Consider the following 23,130-nt stretch of genomic DNA (forward strand, 5'->3'; position numbering starts at 1 on the left):
ATATTTATATTGTAAGATAGTGTTCGGAATACGGAAAATTTTAAATCTCGTTTTTATATTAAATTATAATATATTTTATGAAATATGTAGTTACCAATAAGTAAATATTTGTAGTAGTTATTGGGTCGGTTTTCATTCGCTATAAATGTATATCTATCATTTTATAATTAAATCTAATTTAAACAAATTAGACATAGACCTACAGAACCAAAATATTTCATATATATTATTTCTATTTATGTATGAAAAACTCAACAACTAACAAATTAAGAAAAATATTTCATATATAATTTCAGTAACAAGCACAAAAAAATGACAAAAACCACACTGTCGGAAATTGAGAGAAGACTGTCCACAATGGATGAATTGGAAGAGGATGAGTCCGTGAAGGTGTGCGTTAGTGACACCAAGTTCTAAATGGCGCGCATGTCCACATACCCTGGTCACAGCACGATAAAGTAAAATGCGCATGGTCACCAACGCATGAAGTTAAGCAAACCCTTTTAGATTTAGCACTTTATTTTTCTAAAAGTAATCTGAATGTTTTTTTTCTGTACTTTTATTATCTACACCCAGTGGCGTAACGATAAGGGTGGCAGTGTGCGCAAAAATACTAAAGTCGGCCAAAGTTTCTAAACGCCAAGCGCCGTGAGAGCTGGAAGAATTTAATGTTTGTTAAATAATTTAGTAACAAAATGTGATTAAAAAAATATGTAACTGCAGCGTGCTAAATTCAATAAATTTATAACAGGTCTCAGTATAGTTACGCCACTGCCTACGATATTAATAAATTTGTATTTTTGTATTATAATTAATTTTGTATGTAGTTTAGTAAGTAGTATTTATTATTATTATTATATTATACATCATTCTTGTGGTTTACTACACCTACTTATATACCATGGTACCATGGTAATGAGTTCAAATACGAACGATATCAATAAACTCTGTGTATAAAATATTTCTGATGTACATTCCGGTGAAGAAAATATCGAAAATAAATTGAAATTATTATTATGGATGGAGCCTCCCCGTTCTCATGCCATTGTATCCAAATATTCCCATCTCAAATGCTGGCATATACCTAAGTGATATTTTCTCACTGACGTCATCAATTGACAACTGCCTCATCTCTTATGAGAACATGCCGATATTTTTTTATTATTCAATTAATTTTGTGCATACACTTGTAATATTTTTGTCAACACTCTAGACCCTTCCATTAGTACCGCTCCAGATAACATAGATTTAAGTTAAGTCCACATTACGACTCCGCGTCGAATGTACGCGTTACTAATATCTAAGCAATGTAGCACTCTGTCCAATAAACGTACTAATGTGCAATACATGGTACGATTATTTCACCGGTACACTCATTACGATACTAGATGCGACAATAAACAAATAAATTCTGTAGCGACACCTCCTCACATCATAGTTCATCATACGTAACGATACAGTGCTGAGGTGATAACCACGGCGCTACAATCTAATAATTCAGTATTATAACACTACAATATTGTATGTAAGTTACCTAACAAATCTTAATTCTAAAAAAAAATATATACCTCAGGAGCTCAGAAAAACTAAGTGTTCAGTACTGTAAGCCTCGTAGAGTATACATATATTATAGGTGCCTCGTAGATATAGGATAAAATATTTCTTAACTTTTTAGAAGGTACTTATTGTAGTCATATCGTATTGTAATGGATGTGTTCCAGATAACTGATAGAAAAAAAAAACAGTAGCATTATACCTAATCCGCAAATATTTCAGTAGCTAGTATGTAATAATATTTAGAATTCGTACTATAGGAAATTTGAACATTAGTACAAAATTCGACGTCTATTTATTTATTATTCCTAATAAAAAGTACCTAGGTGGACGCCAAATTTCGACAGATAGAATTAGTCCATAAATATCTCATACAGAACAAACATAATGACACCACAAGGTTTCTGTTTTAACTATTTGTAATCATAAAAAAATATGCAATATATTATACATTTTTTTTTACATCTCTATACTTTTATTGTAATTAACACGCAGTATAGATGTAAATGCCTACAAACATTAATTGTATTATTATTATTTTTTTATATACAATAAATGTTGCATGCATTACACGCTGGGTATGTACTTTTTATCTATGATAGTCAGCAATTAGTTTTGTATAATAATATTAAGCCACATATTAATAATATGTTGATGTCTATATCTACGTATGTAGAATATACCGTCCTCTGATTGATTTCAGAGTGAAGTACTCAGGCGCAAGGAATCTTGGAGTGGAGGTTTAAAAAAAAGTGATTCTAGAAAAAATAGCTCATCAGCTGAAACTTCGGTCTAAAATATATAATTTATTAGTTAATTTGGGTAGCTTATTAGATTAAGTTAATTATAATAAGTTATCTGTTGTTTTTACTGTTACTGTGTAATTGATGTAGGTAATATAATCAAGGCACTATTAAGCAAATGCAAGTAAATGTAATATAGTTTTACCTACCATAATCAGATGAAAGTAAGAACCGAGGAAAATTGAGAGAAATATAGCTATACATATACAGTATGTCTACACATAATAGGTAAAGAATCCAAACGTCATATTTAGATGACCTTTTGACATGTCATAATTTAGTCATTTTGTTTTCTGTGCTTTCAATTTTAATTATTATAATACCTATAATTAACGGATCACGATGTTTAATAAAAGTACCTACTTATTTACGTCGCTGATTTGGTAAAGAAAAATGTGAGTGCGTATTTTTTAAACATGTATTTTTTTAAATACGGTATAGGTATATAATCGACTTTTTAGCAATTTTTATCGGATACCCTAATCTATTATACCTATTAATTAGTCTTTAGCATAGTCGTAAGTTATGAATATCTAAGTAACTATATAGAAATTTGTAATGAAGATTAGGTACGTTCAAATTAATTGAATTCTAAGAAAAACACCGCAAGAATTATATTAAATCTATATTTGATTTCGCAATCCAATACTATGGTATTCATTTGTCTGTTTTATAGTATCTATATATCTAATAGGTTTCATTTAGCACATGCAATTTTAGCAGAACCGAATAAAAATTGTTTTAAAATAGATAAATCAACTATTAAACAATAACATCGTAAAACTTCACAAACATTGCATAATTTTGTAAAGGAATGAATGATTTATGAATGAACGAATGAATGATTTAATATACCTATATGGTAAATAGTTACAAGTAGAATTATTTAATACATAAGTAAGTATTAAAAAGAACCGGCTTTCTAGACTTGTGCATTATTCTCAGCAATTCATGACAAGCAATTTAATTACCGAACAAAAATAGTAGACACCTACAATACCTAAGTATGTTCAGTTGGAGAAAGTATTGTGGATCTTTGTGAAGTGTTTAATCGAATTATTCCAGAAAAAATTGATATTGTGATAAATATATAATATGCATTATAATATTTCTCCAGCTGTATCTAATAGACCTTTTGATATTTAGAATAAAGCATCATACGTTATTAGTGATTAATAGATAGGTATAGCCGGTCATATGCAAATGTAAACGAAGTGCCAAGAGTATAACACCATTTAGTAATTATATTATCATGAATTCTTATCAATGACATTACCAAAGACAACACCCCTCTGCCACAATTTTAGACACTATGAATTGTGAAATTGCATTAACAAGAACTATAAAATATGAAACGTTTAGTAGTTCTTGTTAATACAATTCTAAAAACTCATAATGGGACCTCGTCATCCCAACACTCTTTACAGAATAGTATTTTCTTAATATGCCACCAATGAAAATGCGTTTATACTGCGCCCTTAGTAAGAGAAGCCTCTAAACTCGCCTGGCTATAGAAAGCTAAAATATATATAGAGATAAAATATATATAAAAATGTAGATAGAGCTTTATTATAATTGGTGAAAATTAGCATTGTAATGAACATTGCGATAAGTGTAATTTTTCTTTTATATAGGTATGTTGCCCAACATACGCTTAAAAGGAAGGGGGGCAACGTGGATAGCTGCTCCCGCTAAAATTTGTATGCGCTACAGTAGGTACAATACAGTACCTATTCATAAAAATATGATAACGTCCTGTCTTAAAAATCTGATTTACCTCTTTGGTCAAAAAATACACTGACATGCCTGTTCATCCCTGGATCAAAAGCTAGAAAGGGACCAGGGGGACTAATAACCCCACTGTTGAAAAAGTATGGATACCAATGCAGATTGTTTTGCGAAATTGTCTTGCGGTTCCCCCTAGAAACCATCGTTATAAATTTTTCGTGAATTTGCCAGGATGAGCAAACTAACCTGATTATGAGGTCAGGTAAACATGAGCTGATCTTATCATCCGCCCGCGTACAGTTAGCGCAGGTGCACTATTCCATTAAAATACGATACGTAAGTTGTGAACAAAATTGACTACAGTCTTGGGGTACCACCTTTTTGGTAGTGTCATCGACAATGACTTTTTTTATAGTTTGACCCATATTGTAAGATTAGATTAAGTAGACCCCACTTTTACTTACCTTCTTGTACCTAGAGGAGAGACTTCCAAAAGTGCGTATTAAGGATTTTTGACATTATCTGTTCACTATCAGATGAACTTTTGCTTGATTTCCTTATTCCTTATTTGCAACCATGTCAATAAAACAAAATATATAATCAACTAGAAAATGTCTTCAGTATTCTATGATATATTCGTCCTCAACAATGTCAGTTTAGAAGTTCCTATAGCCATCTTTTATCTCCATCACTATAGTTTACACTATCACCACAACATTAACCGTAGCGCGTTGATCACGTGTCTTCTGACAACCTCGGTCCTTTTTAGCACATCACATTATTTACGATGGTCGCAGCTTTGATTCTCGCACATTAAACACTATTACTATTCAAGAGATTCAGATGTTAGTAAGTCTAAAAATAAGGTTGCATATTTGGACAAATTACATACGACAGAAAATTGTATACATTGTCATTTATACGTTTAGCATTTATTATCTACCTATTTTAACTATACTAATTAGGACTTCTATGTCTATTTACCATTAAGTAGGTATATTTATACACTATGTTTACCACAATATTAATTAATTAATAGAATGACTAAAATCCATAAAAATATGTAAGTCAAATACATTTCTAGTTTCAGTATAATTTTAATATATATAACATGTAATGAGGTGACATTACATGTTACATTTATTGAAATTAATTCACAGAACTTCATAAACTTCATAGAACTTATTTCATTTTTATATATTTTAGTCAATTGTTATATAAGTTTATGTAAGGCAAGTAATTAATTTTTAAGAGAACAATTATTATTATTGTACCTGGAGAGATGCAGTTGTTAAGTGATTTATAATGTTTTTGTAATATATTTGTGTATTATGAAAAAATTAATTTTTATAAATGTACATTATATATTACAATGTACTGAATGGCTTTTTTATTCATTAAACCCTAGTTATGAGTGTCTGAAACGAAAACATGTGTTTTGAAATCTAAATTTACCGAAACTAGAGAGAAAATTTTACGTAGATTAAATAAATTTTGATATCCAAGAAAGACTAATTTAGTTATGACTAATAAAATTATTAATGCATAGCATTAATAATTTCTCTATTATTTATGCCTTTAGTCAATAAAGACAATCAAAGATTTTTTTATTATTTAAACACAAACATCTTATTGTGAAACTGCTAACCAAATCAACATTACAAAAGGTATAGAAAGATGATTTCTCAGAACAAAATACATAACACATATGAATTTTATACTGGTTTAATTTAACGAATATATTAAATTACTCTTAAATAAATAAAATTATTCTATAAAACAGAGGCGGTTCAATTCTTCTTCTTCTTTTGGTCTGGTACTAGGCCCATTTCTTCTTGATATTTCCTGATCAGTTGTTCCTGTACATCAGGCAGGCAAGGTGAATAACGACTGTACTCCATACTGAACTCACCCTTACCTTGAGTTTGAGACCTGTATACAAAAACCAAATACTTCATTAAAAATCTAAATATTGTTCTTATACATCAGTAAAATCCGTCATGAAAACACCGCTTCGTGTCGTGATCTAGTGATTTACAAACATAGCTATCGACGGCCTCGGGGGTCTAGTAGTTTAGCACACCGCTTTACTACTGCTGGTCGCGGGATCAGTTCGTCGCTCGGTTGCACCGCATTTCTAATTATGAGTATGATTGTTTATATTGATCTGGGTGTTTCCTATATATATAATGTATGTATTAAAAAAAAAATAAGTTTGTAGATCAGTTAGACTAAAAAGATTTTTACATGGATACCTCAGTGTAACATATTTTGGCCACTAAGCAGCTTCTGTATTATTCTGTATAACAATATTATATGATTGCGCAAAAAAATGAATCCGTAGCGGGTTCCATGTTGATTGTCCTTGTTAATGTGTATTTATTTAACAGAGTGCATTCATATTTCCTGCTCATTCTTCTGATGAATGAGTCTACGTACCGAATTAGTGGCGAAATAAAAAAAATATTACTAAAAAGTCTCTATCTCTCTAATATCTATCTATTTCTACTATTTCGCTTCATTGATACATAAAGTACCAATTACGATATTTTTTTGATAAATATCTTACCGGAGCTCGCCAGCATATCCGAACATATTATTCAATGGGACCTCAGCATACAACGTCGTCCACCCTTCAGTTCCTTCTGTTCCAGTTATGATACCTCCTCGCTTGTTCAGGTGTCCTAGTACGGCGCCGTGAAACTCATCAGGTATTACTACTTCTACGAACATGATTGGCTCGAGGATCTGCCACGCGCCATCTTCGAATACTGCAAAAATATGTTTATATATTTATTTTACTTTGTACGAAATCATCTGCGTGGATACCTGAGTGTCACCAAATCTTACCGTCAACATATTTATTTTGCTTTATAAGCTGCGCTTCTGTCGAGAAATGAGACATGGCAGCTAAATAACTAGGTACAGAAGCATGTAATTTTTTTTTTGACATGACTATCCTTTGGTATAGTAATACGAGTGGTACCGCGAAACTCATATGGTAACGTGATGTCCGTGATACTTTTCATGTATGTAGGCTATTACCACTCACCATCATCTGGGGCGTCAAATAGTATGTCATTCCATATAAATATAAAAAAATAGGTTAATTTTTAAATACACACCATCTTTAACAGCTCCTTTGGCTGCCAGAAAGAAAGCCAGTTCACTGGAGTCCACTATATGGTGGGCGCCATCTTGTAGCCGAAACTTCACACCGGATATCTTGTGTCCAGATAAATAACCCTTTTGGCACGTGTCAATAAATCCTCTTTCCACACCAGGTACAAATTGCTTCGGAATATTGGTTCCTACTGTTTCGTCAATGAACTCCAACACTGAAATTAATTTAACAATTATATTAGTCAAAATTGGATAGGAGCTAATAATAATCAGTTTAATATGAACTCTATATCCTCTATACTAAATATAAAAACTGATCTGTAGATCAGTCAGTCGAAAAATAACGCAATCATTGAAAAATATGGGACAGTTATCTACATACTCCAATGTATTTTTATCAGCTGTATTTGTAATTAATTAAGATTAAGTAAGGCAAACAAAACATTATATACTAAGCACTGCACAAAACGTGTCACCCTTCCTTACTGTTAGCCCAGTCATTTCACCTCGGAATGAAAGATAATAAGCTGTAAATGTATTCATATGAGGTTGACCCCTTTTTTTACCTAATATGATCGGGATATGCTATTATTTAGTATATAAGATCAATTCATAAATACATTATAGTATGTACATTTCGTCTATTCACTCTCATCTGTTAATATACATCGTCGTACAATCTACAACATCGTATTACTATACCACAACAAAAAGCCAATAGATATTAGAGTGAGTGACAGCGGACGCAAGATTCCATCGGGGGAACGAATCAGGAAATGTTTTAGGTAATGAATTTTCATTCTGTAGCATTGTCTGATTTTAATTTAAAAAAAAATGTAATACATACTAGTATTCTGATGTGGAGGTAGGGGCTCGAGGATGCCAGTTATTTTAGCAAACTGACCAGCGCCGCCAGACTGCTTCTTATGCAAGTAATCAAAGGAACAAGACGACATTAATGTCTCCCTAAAAAAAAAAACAACCATTTTGAAAAATATTTTCACTTATAAAAACCTTCTTAGATGCCAGATGCTTACAATACAGTGGAATTAAATTTCCATGTAAAGCTGAGGGGCATCACTAGTTATTGCAAAGTACATTTTGATAGCAGTTCATATACATAAAACTATACCGTAATTGGAAATTCATAGGGATTCTATCCACATTTAGCTCTGAAAACTATAAAGAATGAAACAGTAGAAGTATAGAAAAAAAATTGTAAAATAATTGTCTTACCTAAACGCTACTTTAGGTTTCCCAAGCTCCACAGGACAGTTATATTCTCGTTCCATCCTCTGTGCGTATATCTCCAGATGCAACTCTCCCATACCTGATACAATTGTTTCCTTGTTATCAGAATCATATCGGAATTGAAATGTAGGGTCCTCTTTTGTAAACCTAAAATTTTAAATAAATAAAAACGATATAATCAATTAGTAATATGACATTACCAGATTAGACATAAAAATCATCAGGTTTTCTTATAGAAGAATATATATTCTCTTTCATATCATATAATATTAAAAAGTTTCAAAAAGGGCGCGATTTCAACTCGTTCCATATATGCTTATTGAGCTAAAACTATTTTTTAATAAGCAATAGAGCACTAACTATTTAACAGAAATACGGGCGCGGATAAATTTTTAAATCGACTACAATTTGTCATTTATTTCGGACTTTTCTAATGCTGTGGGCCGCAACTGCCCTTTACAGCTTCACCGGACGATAGCAGGCGAGTGCAGATGGCACTCCAAACCCACGAAGGGCGGATACGAGAGATAATAAATAGTTTGAATAAAATATTGATAAAATTGTGATTAGCTACAATAATTCAGTTCGCACACGTTCTCTTTCTTTGGCAATTAAGTATAATCGTGGAATTTATGCATAGGAAAATTATCCTAAACCAAATTTTAATTTATATATCGAACCTGGCAACGGCCTTAGAGAAATTATCTCTATCCTTATTGTTCTTCGGCTTGATCGCCATAGATACAACGGGGTCTGGAACATGGATGGATTCCATCGAGAGATTCAGTTTGTTATCATTGACAAATGTGTCACCTGATGCACAGTCGACACCGAACAATGCGAATATGTCTCCTGCAAGCACCTCAGTCACTTCCTCCATGTTACTTGAGTGCATTCTGACAAGACGCGAAATTTTTACCTGAAATAATATTTTTCATTATAAAGAAAGACTTGTCATTACTTACTGATTTATCTAAGAACATGTAACTTAAACAGCTAAAGCTAGAAACTTCAAATGAATAATATAGCTTTCTCTTTGCTTTAGGTAGGTAGGTAAATATAGCTGTTTCTGAACTTCCCACGGAAATAAGAAACAATAGGTTCGTTCTTTCGTTCATAAAATATTGGGAGCTCATAAATAATAATATTTTGTCAATTATTCCTTTTTATGTCATATAATAATACACATTATACTTATCCTGTATATAAGTATGGATTAATAAATAAAAACTTACCTTTTTGGCAGTTCTAGCATTAAAAATATATTCGCCACGTTTTAAAACACCCTGATAACATCTGAGATAAGTCAGCTGGCCGAACTTGCTTAATTCTAACTTAAAGGCTAAACCGACGAATGGTTTTTTGCCATCTCTTGCCGCATCCAATATGATATTCTGACCCTCGCCATCTGTGTCTTCATTCAAAATAGCTGTATTTTCCACCTCGCCAGGATGCGGGAGGTAATCTAAAACTGCATCCAGTAAAGGTTGCACGCCCTTGTTTTTAAGTGCTGTTCCCAATAGAACTGGCGTGAATGAACGGTTGAGCGCCGTACGACGAATAGCCTGTTTAATGTCAATGACTGATGGTGTTTTTTCTTCCAAAAATATTTCACCTATAAGGCACAAAATTGAAGAATGTAAAAAATTTATGAATCTTAGTAAAAATTTGACTAATGAAACACTTAAACAAATCAAGATATCTTATTCTTGTGTTGCAGATACTTATGATGAGTCAAATCAAACATCATATCAGAATTTAGTTTGAGTTGAGAAAAACTGTCAAGAAACTCTGTTGCCATCTGAACAAAAATCAATTACAATGATTTTTGAACCTACAGATTCATGCAAATTATATATTGCTTTAAACAATACATATTCACTTGTACAAAACTCAGAGAAAATTGAGTTTTTATTCTGTCAAAGCTCTGAGATATAACAGAATTATAAAAATGTAGAATCAAACTCAAAATATGTATAAGAAATCTTACCTATTGTCTCATCAACATTAGAAAGATGCTCAATCAACTCATGTCTGCGTTCCTGTGCCTCTGTTCTTTTATCCTGTGGGATCTCATCCAACCGCACCTTTTCACCATAATCACCATCAAAATATATTGCTTTTTCTTCAACAAGATCTACAATTCCTTGACATTCCTTTTCTAAGCCAATAGGTAAGTGAATAAATGCAGCATTGTGGTTCAATTTGGTTCGCATTTGTTTCAATACCCTGAAATTTTAATTAGTAATAATTTACTATATTGTATTAATAAGCAAAAAATAGAAGAATATACTAATTTTGTAACCATTTAGTGTCATAGAAATATGTATATAAATAACAAAAATATTAGAATACTGTGCAAATAATTACATTATCTATGCTGCATATTTATGCATATAACTATGTTCTTATTAATTACAAATATGTATTATCATATAGGAGTCCATAATCCCAAAGAAATAGAGATGAGAAAATATTTAAAAAAAGTGTTAACTGCATTATCACAATATCCATTTAATATGAAAAGTTCATAATTTATCATCAGATTTCCATTTTGTTTGTAAGTAAAAGCACTTCAGTTTTATTCTACCTGTGATTCTTTATAACATTTGCAACTAACCATATATATCAACTTAGAACATGGTCTGTATAAGCAACCAATTTAAGTCAACACCATTTAACATATTATTAAAGTCTTACTAATATAAATGCGGAAATTTGTGACAGTGGCAGGATGGATGGGCGTTAATCTTTCACATACTACTGAATGAATTTTAATAAGTTTCCATAGCTTATACAAATAACACATAGACTATAAATTACACATAGGTGAAACTGTGGGCATAGCTACCTAATAAATATTAAAACAACATACCTCTCTGGATTAGCTCCCATTCTATCAAGTTTATTTATGAATGCTAGACATGGTACACTGTACCGTTTCATCTGTCGGTTAACAGTTAATGTTTGACTTTGGACACCACCCACTGCACAAAGGACCAACACCGCACCGTCTAATACTCTTAAGGCTCTCTCCACTTCTACGGTGAAGTCTACATGTCCAGGAGTGTCTATGATGTTGATATTATGTTCTTTCCATATTGTGTATGTAGCAGCTGACTGTATGGTGATACCTCTTTGCCTTTCCAACTCCATTGAGTCCATAACTGCACCAACATTGTCTTTACCTTTAACCTGAATAAAACAAATTATAAGAAGCTTTAAAGAATGTACACTTAGATGGTATGGACATATTCTTTGGAAACCCGAAAGCCACATTGTTAAAAAGAGGATGTGGCAGGCTACCAAGTACCTAGTTGAGTAATGTCCATAGGGACATTACAGAGTTTCTTTTTAACAATGATATTGGAATGGTGCTGCCACCTGTGCTAACGGTTTACTCTGGTGGCACACCAGTGGAGGATAATAGGATGAGCATGAGGTCAGGTCAGTTAGCCCATCATGACAAATGAAACAGGAATTGACATGATGGAGTTAGGCCTGTCAAATAACTATGCTTACAAGCTAAATGCATGGCGCCTTAAAATTAGGAATGCCGACACAGTGTAACATAGGAGGCGTGGATGATGAAGAACACCAGAATGTTCTCTCTCAGAGGTTAAAAAATTAAGGTTGGATAATTAATGTACGGTGTTAAGTAATTAGTGAATAATAATAATAATTAATAAATCTACTTCATACAACAAACCTCATGCATTTGATTTATTCTCCCTGTGTAAAATAAAATTCGTTCTGTCAAAGTGGTCTTTCCAGAATCAATGTGGGCAGAAATACCAATATTTCTGATCTTTTCCAGAGGCTTGTGTTCTGCATATTTTATGTGTGTGGAGTATGTCTGAAATTGGATAAGTCATTAAAAATAAGAAATATAACTAAAAAATACTAAAAGTATAATAAACCATATAATATAATAAACAACAAAGGTTACATAAAAACCCCGGTAATAGAAAGAAGATTTAGACAATTACTTCGATTTGTAAATTTAATTTACTCGATTTTTTCACAATATTCGTTATCCGCAACAAATTAAATATGGTCATTATGAAGTAATAATAAAAATTATATCACAGATAAAACGTAATCATCAATTAATGAATTTATATTATTGGAATTAATCTGAATTGATCTGGTTAAATAAGATGTGTTTTGAGGTTATAAAATGAAGACGAAATGTCATAATCCAACATTCTGACTTTGACATTAACAGTTTGATTATAGTGGTAGCTATGTGGTCTGAAGTATTCGACTTATTAATCTTACATTTTATAACTGAAAAAGTATAATTCGAATGAATTACTGTTACTAAGTGCATAGTGACTATTTCAAAAGCAGTGTTAGAAAATAAATTTATCTACAAAAGTAAAGACTTTATTACATAGGCATAAAAATTAGTGGGTTGGTGCTGTGCAGTGTATGTTTTTTGTGTAGTGTGCTTTTTTATAGTATGAATAGTAATAATTACACACGTTCTAGAGTAATTCTCAATACATAAGTTTAAAGTCGGTAGACTATTCAACCAAAAATTATTAAAAAAAAAAACAGTTCAAACTTGTTGTAGCATTCTCTTTTTCTACATACAGTTTTGCCCTTATAGTGCATCTCACTGGGTTTTCCCTTTGCACCTCTGTATATATATATATATATAAACTCTATGGATACTTCTTCAACCTCTACACATGTAATGTAATGTTGTATATAAACTAGTATGAAGTTGTCTAGTTTACTTTATTATGTTGGCGGACATGGATACTATAGACAAAAATTCAGTATCGTTTGAGTTCAAAAGAATATGGCCGTGTTAGGCCCTTGTGTAAGTGTAAATATGAATGGGCACAATAATATACATAGTCAGTTAACAAAGTCTCTAGAAAGAATATTAGAAGATGCTTACTTAAGTGGTGAATTAAAACTCAGTGGACGTAAATTGCGTGAGTTCCCAAAACCTGTGAAATTCGATTTGAGCGATACAGTTGTTGCTGGTAAGTTAGATTTATAAATAAATCACACTGCATTTCTAGTCTATTTACATATTATTCCATCTATTTTTGCTCATTTTATATTACTACGTTCCGTTGAAGCTTTGTAATATTTTTATCTACTGTAATAATATTGTTAGCGTGCCGGCACTCACCGTGTCCAATGTTTGTCATCGATCGAAAACGATATGAATAATTTTTTTCTCTTTCCAAGAATTGATGACGTAAGTTATTGAAGTCGCTGGCGGAAGACCCAAAAAAAAACCAATTTTTATAAGTAAACTAAATTTAATTCTAAAAATTAATTATTACAATTATATAGGTGTCTTCGGATCGATGTGTGATCCGTAAGTGCAATTATATAAAATTAAAAATCAGGGAAATGGGTATTATTGCTGTGGGGACTAAAATGCTGATTCGACGCAGGTGGTTTTCTCGGTAGCGCACCTTCTTGCGTCATGCTTGGTGGTCCGATCCGATCGCCGTTGAGGATGTGTCGTAATACTTGCTAGGTATCTACTATAACACCTCCCCGTTCAGATTAGCAATTATTTTTGAAGCTTCAGCTGAGAGAATATTGCGGACTGTGGCATCTCGGTACTGGTAGGGGTTTCAGTTTCAGGGGGCAGTTCTTCAGGTGTACCTTGATTAGTCTTATATTTCCATACTGTAATTATTATAAGACAGCCCAATATAATGATGTAAAGTGGAATCGTAGTATGAAATAGGAACGATTTTGAGGTTTGCTCGTGTGTAGGATGCTGCAAGATCGCCTTGTGCTGAATTTCATGAAGTCTTGTAAGGTCTATTGATTTAAGATTTACATGAGGTATTTTATGGTCATGGAGTTGCATATTCTGGGAGAATTGCAGTATCTTCATAGGTTGTCCTTCCACTCTATTATTAATGTTAGTTATGGTGAATTCCGGGGTATAAAGAAAGCAGTTTACTGGGATTGTTGCGAGATAACTTCCATTCAGAATACTGTAAGTTTCTTTTCCACATAGTGTATGAATTGTAGTAGCATTGGGGAATGATATTATATAGTGTCTCTCATCTAGCTCTTCCATAGCCACTTTAGATAGGTTAACTGTTGCTACTTCGCAGACTGGGTCGATAGATTGCTTGAATATAAGATTCTGTATGCAGTCAGGATGCTGTCGAAGTTGATGATCCATCTTATCTCCGCAGACATACCAATTTTCATACTTCGGGCATTCTGCCTCTATATACACATAACCTTTCCTGTTAGTTGCAATCAATGGGTAAGGAGGAATGAGGACCTGCTTATATTTATTGGGAGCTACAGCCAACTTGTATAAATCGTAACTATCTGAGGAAAATATGGGTATTTTAAAACTAATAACTATCTGATTATCTGAATAATAGAAACCTGGCTTAATTATATCGTAGTATACCCTAAGTTCTAAGTTTAATATTCTATCCTTACCATAAATCTTAACTAACTTCTGGACCATTTTGTTTAAAGTATCGATTTTAATCATAGAATGATGCATAGAAGAAGCGCGAATGAAAGCTAATATATTTTCGATTCTAAATAGTTCATTTAATACGTCGTCTATATTTTCAGTTATAATTGCTAAGTATTGAGCGAATTTAGCGTATTTTATTAGGTCGTTATCTGAGTGAGCATCGTTATCGTATAACAGCTGCAAAGTCTCGTTAATTTTTACCTGATTTTCAACTAATTTATTAACTATATCCGTATGTTGAGCCATCCACTCCTTACTGAGGCTGATATGACTTTCAAGCTCATGATTTACTTTTATGTCATTACTTTGGAGAATTTTGATAGCATTGTCATACTTAATAGCGTCAGATTGATCTAGGTTTCCCGTGATACTTTTTATTATAGAGCCTATACCATCGACGAGACCTCTCCGTACACGCTTTGGCTGTAATGTATCTAACTGATCTTTAACCTTACATAATTTATTAGATAAATATTCTATTTGAAGTTCGTATAGTATGTATGTATCATTGGTTAACATAATTTTATAATCTAATAGCTGGTTCTGTACTAATTCTAACGTATTACTAATATTATCTAATTGTACGTGCTGTAGAAAGGTATGGTAATGGGTTATAAGCCTTGTTGTTCCAAGACGGAATGGTAGCAGTCCAGGACCATCATCGAGACTCTCAAGTATTATCTCCTGATTGATCTCTTGAGGAGTTATCAAAGGAGCAACCAGGATCAGAAGCACCCTGTAACAATTGGGCACTTTTAGGGGTTCTCTTTAATCTGCGTTTTGCGACGGGTCCCTTTTTCTTTGAGGTATATATATGTATAGGAAGATCGGCAAGAACTGTATCCTGACTATATCTAGGGGCTATTTTCTGACGGCTAGCTAATGGGTTACTAATATATACAGTTTGTTGAGGTTGATATTCAAATTCTGGCTCTCTATTTTTATTACGATTTTCCATTATACGGGTGCGGCTTTCCAGCGATGCCTCTCCTATTGTGTCGTAAACTAACTGCATTCTTTCTCTATGATTTTGTATATACTGTTGAAATAGGTGCCTACTTATATCCATGTCGAGAGGATCTCGGGGATCTAAATGGCCTGTTATAATATCATAAGGTCTGCATTTTGTAAAAGAATGTATAGAACTATTATAGGCTAAAATAGCATACGGAACTAGATTAACTACGTCCTCGTCGTTATGTTTTAATTTGAGGATACGTAAATGTTCTAATAAAGTACTATGGAATCTCTCTACTATTCCATTATCATTTGGGGAATGCGGTAAAATCTTATGATGATTTATTTTATGCAAAACAGTAAATTCGTTAAATAACATATTTGTAAATTCTGTGCCGTTATCAGATACTATCGATAACGGTAGACCATGGTGTGTGCAGAATTTTAAAAGGGCTTGTAATATACTAATAGCAGTGCTATCCCGTATGTGGTATGCCTGTGCATATTTAGAAAACACATCTACGATAGTTAAATATTTTTCATGATGTATGGTGAATAGGTCTATATGTACTACTTCAAAGGGCTTTGTAGCAGGTGGAACTATACGGAATTGTGGTCGTATAGGATTGCGATCGTATTTGGCTTGACCACAAATGGCACAATCATTAATTATTTTTGTTACTTGGTCCTTCATTTTAGGCCAGTAGTAACGTCTTGATAGAGCTAAGTAGCATTCATTAATGCCGCGGTGATTAGTTTTCCCTTCATGATAATTTTTAATTATATCCTGTTGTCTTAAATATTCTTTTACATTCTCAACTTCAGACGTAGTCAATACAAGTTGCATCGCAGAGCTTTTAAACTTATTTTGAATAATTGGTACTATATCATACATTGCTAAACGTGGGTTAATAAATAGTGCGGTTTTAATTTTAGGATTAACATATTCTTTCATAATTTCTACGATATCGCTTTCTAAATTTGTCTCGGATACTTGAGCAGATATCCTTGTGTGTGTTTCAAAAGGCTTCGATGTGGTAGCACGCTTTCTGATGTCACTAACTACGGTAATGACGAGCTGTCTATGAAATTTATTCAGTGGTTGGTCAACTATTGGAATCTCTAATATTGGGTTTTCTCTACTAGTATGAGCAGATAGAGTGGATGAATTGGAAAGAGGGCGTTCAGATGGGTTGACAACCAGTGAATTAGCTTCCTCGTTGTGAATTTCAATACGAGAAAGGGCGTCGGCGTTAGTATTATTTCGTCCCTTTTTGTAAACTACTGAAAAATCGAACTCGGATAATTTTAGCTTCCAACGAATTATTCTCGAGTTCGGTTCCTTCAAACTCATTACCCATTGGAGGGGTTTATGGTCCGTGACAATTTTGAATTTACGACCAAATAGATACGGCCTAAAATATTTAGTCGCCCAGACAATAGCAAGAAGCTCCTTTTCAATCGTACTATAGTTGGCTTCACTGTCATTAAGGGTACGCGATGCAAAGCAAATGGGTTTGTCTGAACCTAATGTACCCTGGGACAATATCGCGCCTAAAGCTACATTAGATGCATCAGTCGTTAAAATGAAGTCTCTTGCAAAATCCGGGTACTGTAAAATCGGATCGTTAGTTAAGAGAGTTTTACACTTCTCGAAACAACTAACATATTCTGAATTAACTGTTACCTTCCTACCTTTTTTCAGACATGTCGTTAATGGTTTAGTAATAGTAGCGAAATCGGGAATAAACTTTCTGTAATATCCAACCAAACCAAGAAATTGTTTGATTTCTTTCGGTGTTTTTGGAAGAGGATAGTTCTGAATAGCTGTAATTTTGTCGGGGTTTGGTTTAATTCCATCCTTGGTGATTATATGCCCTAAGTAAGCGGTTTCAAGCTTGAGAAATTCGGATTTATCCATCTGGATTTTAAAATTCGATTCTCGTAGTTTTTGAAATACCTTCTCAAGATTGATCATGTGTTCCTGGAGAGAGGTACTGAATACAATGATATCGTCTAAATATACTAAGCATACAACGTTTTGAAGGTCCTTAAGAACATTGTCCATTACCCGTTGGAAGGTAGATGGGGAATTTTTTAAACCCATGGGCATGCGTAAAAATTCATAATGTCCGTTCTCAACGTTGAATGCTGTTTTAGCAATATCACTGGGTTCCATCTCGACCTGATAAAACCCACTGGCAAGATCTAAAGTAGAGAAGTATTGACAGTTTCCGAGTTTATCTAGAACATCTGTAATATTAGGAATAGGGTACTTATCGTCATATGTTTTTTCGTTTAATTTTCTGAAGTCTACTACTAATCGCCATTTAGTTTTACCCGAAGCGTCAGCCTTTTTGGGTACGACCCAAATAGGTGAGCTCCATGCAGATTCTGATGGTTGGATAATACCCTGATCTAACATCTTGCCTATCTGATCTCTAACTTCATCCCTATGTACGTATGGGTACCGGTAATTCTTTCCGTGCACTGGTATTTCGTCCGTAGTCCTAATTTTATGTTTAACTTTATTCGTAAAAGTTAATGATTCTCCGTCAATATAAAACACATCCGCATATTTAGTACATAATGTTTCTAAGTTAGCGCGTTCCTCCGGATTTAAATGATCTGTGCGTAGTCGTGAGAGGACTTCTTGTACTCGCGAGGGTAACTGCTTAGTACGGAATGATTCTATGTTATATGTTTCAGCTTGAATAGCACGATCCATGGAAAATATTATATCATGATTTGTTGGGTTTGCAATTTCAACAAATCCGCGACTATTTTTTACTATAGTTACACAGTCACTAACGATACAATTAGAAAAAAATTGTTGCTTAATAAAAGCTTCACCGTCTTGTAAATTAATTGGAAGTCTTAGCAATTTCTTTGAATAAGCAGGAATAACATCCTCGTATAAATTAACGTTACAAGAATTATATAAATTAATGGGGATACTACTATTACGGGTTTTAAGTAATTTATTTTTAAGATCAATATTTGATTCTAGTTGTTCCAGTAAATCATATCCAATTAAACCATCAAAAGTTTTGTGAAATTTATAAATGAATAATTTCATTCCATCTGGCTCCCTAAACTCTTTAAAGTAAGGAATAGTAATAGAATAATTATGTCTAGACGTAGTATGGGCATTCGTTACTTCAAACGGTTCATAGTTTAAGTGAACATTATAGAAAAATCGGTCTACAGCTTCTGGAGATATGAATGATTGATTCGCTCCAGTGTCTATAAGGAATTTCATAGGTGGATTTGAAATTTGTATAAATGGTAATTGCCTTTGAGTGTGCATATTAATTTCTATTTTGATTTTTCTGATTACACCCGCTTGGGAAAATCCTGCTCCTCAATAGAACTTGTTGAAGGTTGAGGATCCGCAGGGTAAGTATGATCCTCATTCAAGTTATTAAAATCTTGGTCGTTATAATTAAAGTAATCCGTCTTATTTTCTAAATCATAATTATGTTCGAAATAATAGTTATCATAATCGTAGTATGGAGAAAAATCGATATAGTAATAATAATCATTATAATTATAGTCAGAACATTCATTCATATTCATATCCCTAGTCTTAAAATAGTTCGATGGAGGCGGATTTCCATGTCTATGCCAATCATGTCCAGTTAATTGACCCTGTATAGGTCTTTCCCTAGCGACATAATGGCTTACACCACTCATGGGTTTAGGCCCTTGAGTTTGCGGAGCTTGCCTTGAAGGTAATTGAAACTTATTAAATTGAGGGTTATAATTTGGGGGTGTTGACCTAAATATCTGTTGTGTGCGTGAAGGTATACCTGGAGGTCTGTATTGTACAGGCTGGTTAGGCGGATAACTAGCTTTCCATGGTTGTTGCATGGGCGGTGATTGCCACTGATGCAAAAGAGGTGGTCGTACTAAGGAATTGATCGGCTTATAAATAGGCATAGTACTAGATGGTAAGGCCAAAGAAGACGGTTTAGGTAGTGGATTATGCATATGTGCCTTTTTATCATTATTTTCATTACGGCCTTGCAAATAAATGACGTTCAATTCCTCTTGTACAAACTCGAGAGCTTTCTCGACATTATCAGGACGCATGCAACGTATTCTAGAACCTAATGGCTCTTTTAAGCCTCGAACAAATGCATCTTTAGTTAGTTTCCTATATAAAATACGTTTCGCCTCGACAGTAGTGCTAATAGTTTCGTGCAAAGTCACATAAGTCATTATAGTGCTGAACATGTTAACGCAATGGTCATAAAATTCCTGTGGAGACCTATTTCCTTGTGTAGCTAACATAAGATCATTGTAAAGAGCGATCTCGTCTCTTTGATCCGAAAAATTATTAATTAAATCTTTTTTAATGCTATCCCAATTCTCAGATAATCCGTTAGAATTTACTATGCGCGCGGCTGGTCCAGTTATTTTATTTAAAATAGCATTTACAATACATAAATTAACAAACTCGTTGCCAGGATTTTCCTTAATACAATACTCATTAACAAATTGGTCACAAAGACGGATAAATCTAGGTAAGACGTGAGGATTACCATCAAATTCTGGTACTAGGCGCATGGCCTTCAGAATATTATCTACGTCACCCATATTACTATATTCCGACTACTCGGACACTGATTAAACTAAAGTTAAATCTCTATTTCTATCTAAATTGAGCCTACGGGATAGTCTATCGCGCGCAGGCCCTCTAGGGGTGATTTTCCTAGGGTGGAAAATGGTTGCAACTAAACTATATAACTATTCACTAAATTTTACACCTTGAGAGCAACTTTACAGGAAAAATGTATAGTGTACTCACATGCGCTGCATATTGGTAGTTCTAGGATCGATGTCTTGATTTCTCTTCCAGCCAGGAAACTTCAGGTTCTTTTTTCTGGATACTCGTGGACGCGAATCGCTCGCGACGACGATAGCGATCATAGACGACACGGTAATCGATGTGAGATATACCCTATTTCTATTCTCGATACGTCTCGAGTATCCTACCGACTGCGCCAGTTATTGAAGTCGCTGGCGGAAGACCCAAAAAAAAACCAATTTTTATAAGTAAACTAAATTTAATTCTAAAAATTAATTATTACAATTATATAGGTGTCTTCGGATCGATGTGTGATCCGTAAGTGCAATTATATAAAATTAAAAATCAGGGAAATGGGTATTATTGCTGTGGGGACTAAAATGCTGATTCGACGCAGGTGGTTTTCTCGGTAGCGCACCTTCTTGCGTCATGCTTGGTGGTCCGATCCGATCGCCGTTGAGGATGTGTCGTAATACTTGCTAGGTATCTACTATAACACGTACAATAACAATTAAATAATGCATGTTATTGATATTGATCAGTGTTAGCCATAAATAAAACGTCATAATATAACATATCATATAAATCTTTCAAACTGATTATATTTCGGAGATGCTTATTGTTGCCGTTCATCAGTTCATCTACGTGAAAAGCAATCGCAACGGTCCAATTATGTATTAATATTGGAAGTGTAGGCTAGGTATGATATGTAATATACATGTAAACAAACTTTCAACTTAAATTCCCTTTTTAAGTTGAAAGTTTGTTTACTTTTACTTATTATTATTATATTACTTTTACATTGATTTAATTTTGTATATTATAAATAGCATATTGATATAGCATATATTAGGAACAAACAATTTTTTTCACTATTTGGAATAAAAAAATCTTATTATTCGAATAAGAGATGAATATTAAACAACAAACCTCTGGGTGCATATCAAAAAAGTGAATTATTTGTTTCTAATGAGTATTTTTACTCTTGAGAAACAAATATTTCACTTTATTTAACTATACTATAGTGTATGATAAAGGTAAGTATTTTTACATCCTTTCCAGTTTGTCTATGCATTACACAGTTAATATTTTTTTATTAATAAAACTCACACTAACACTTAAAAGGACTTTGCTGTATTGTTATCGAATAGGCTAACTAAACAGCTGATATTGAAAATACTATTTCTGTTATGGGGCTCCATGTAAGGAAAATATTTTACTATTGACTATAGTCTGCGGTCTCATATTTCACTGGTGTTTCTCCAGGCCAGCGTTGGAGAAACCAGCCGGAAACGCTGGAAAAGCGCAATTTCGATTTTATATCCATGATTAATAAGCTACATTTCCACGCACAATACCTCTACTTATGTACTTATGTACGAGTGCTTAGATCACTTAGGCGAAAATAAATGAAATATATAACTATAGGACTCCAATGGTTTGTATTTGCCGAGGAAAATTAAGAATACTACCGCCTATTTGTTACCTATCTATATTTGCGATGCGTCAATTTATTAGATCTTATTAATCTATCACTACATACTAAGTATTGTTAGATATTGTATGTGTTGTATCCTTACCATTACCATAATAATTAGTAAAAGCAGCACAGTAATGTGTTGTTAGGCCTTTTAGGCCTGAGACTATCGCGCATATCAGCACAATCAAAAATTCTAACAATTATTTTAGGTTCTTATGTTGATAACTTCGCCCCAATAGTATCGTGACATATCTACCATGTACAGACAGCGAACAGTTACATTTTATTTTAGTATAAATTACCATGGTTAAGATCTAGTGTCTCTAAAAATACACTGTAACACTAAATGTTCGCACAACTTACTTTTTATATGTAATATTCAAACTAGCCATACTCAGAGTCTATTTTACATGTCATAACAATGAAAAGATTAGTCTTAAATGGAAGTAAAAACCTTCACGGAAGCGTTATTTCCTAAGTGGAATAGTGATATTAAAGGGCAACATTATATTTTAAAGCAATTCAGTATGCCATATCTGGTTTTATGGTTGCGGATGGCGCCGACATTACAACGGCTGTTCTAAAAGCGTTTATTTATTTCGGCATTTCGCCTCTCGAGTGGCCGATGGACATTTAAGCGGAGTGATTTAATGACTTCTATTTAGGTGCTAGATTATGACGGCTCACTTGTAATCGTGTAATAAATATACCTTCACGTGTATAATCCTCTATGGGATAGTTAGTGGTGTTATTAACTGACGACTTATTAGTGAAGAGAACACTTGACATGCCAACATTTCAAATAGATATTTTGGAATTAAAAGATAGCTTGAATATTGTATCGAGGTAGACTTTTTATAAAGTATTATTTGTGTATATTAAAGGTTTATTTTTAAGATACATGTTTAATTATAAGGAAGTGAAATTAGAG

The 23,130-nt window shown here is 33.2% G+C and overlaps 3 protein-coding genes across 9 annotated transcripts in view; 2 read left to right on the top strand and 1 right to left on the bottom strand.

The window, feature by feature from the left end:
• The window catches only part of LOC131852591 (sodium bicarbonate cotransporter 3), a 42,273-nt gene extending 39,834 nt beyond the window's left edge, over positions 1-2,439 (top strand). For 4 of the 5 annotated variants that reach the window (XM_059203271.1, XM_059203272.1, XM_059203276.1 and 1 more), the window contains 2 exons: positions 297-390; positions 2,258-2,439. In XM_059203271.1, the coding sequence (XP_059059254.1) occupies positions 297-390; positions 2,258-2,350 (187 nt within the window). In that variant the 3' untranslated portion in view covers positions 2,351-2,439. Of the gene's footprint in view, positions 1-296; positions 459-2,257 lie in introns of all 5 variants that reach the window. The other variant, XM_059203275.1, reaches the window with a different exon arrangement.
• Positions 2,440-5,805: 3,366 nt separating this feature from the next.
• Positions 5,806-12,650, bottom strand: LOC131852643 (elongation factor G, mitochondrial). The gene is made up of 11 exons (XM_059203340.1): positions 12,449-12,650; positions 12,169-12,315; positions 11,335-11,654; positions 10,450-10,688; positions 9,695-10,074; positions 9,140-9,378; positions 8,445-8,606; positions 8,056-8,174; positions 7,211-7,423; positions 6,655-6,856; positions 5,806-6,017 (listed from the first exon to the last, which is right to left on the bottom strand). The coding sequence occupies exons 1-11, from the start codon at positions 12,518-12,520 to the stop codon at positions 5,876-5,878; spliced, it is 2,235 nt and encodes a 744-aa protein (XP_059059323.1). The 5' UTR covers positions 12,521-12,650; the 3' UTR covers positions 5,806-5,875.
• A 618-nt stretch (positions 12,651-13,268) lies between these two features.
• LOC131852699 (leucine-rich repeat and calponin homology domain-containing protein) overlaps positions 13,269-23,130 on the top strand; it is a 64,749-nt gene continuing 54,887 nt past the window's right edge. For all 3 annotated transcript variants that reach the window (XM_059203416.1, XM_059203414.1, XM_059203415.1), the window contains exon 1: positions 13,269-13,459. In XM_059203416.1, the coding sequence (XP_059059399.1) occupies positions 13,270-13,459 (190 nt within the window). In that variant the 5' untranslated portion in view covers position 13,269. The remainder of the gene's footprint in view (positions 13,460-23,130) is intronic.

The sequence above is a fragment of the Achroia grisella genome, unplaced genomic scaffold (genome assembly GCF_030625045.1).
Source record: "Achroia grisella isolate CSIRO2021 unplaced genomic scaffold, CSIRO_AGI_Agris_v1 utg856, whole genome shotgun sequence".
NCBI classification, from domain to species: domain Eukaryota; kingdom Metazoa; phylum Arthropoda; class Insecta; order Lepidoptera; family Pyralidae; genus Achroia; species Achroia grisella.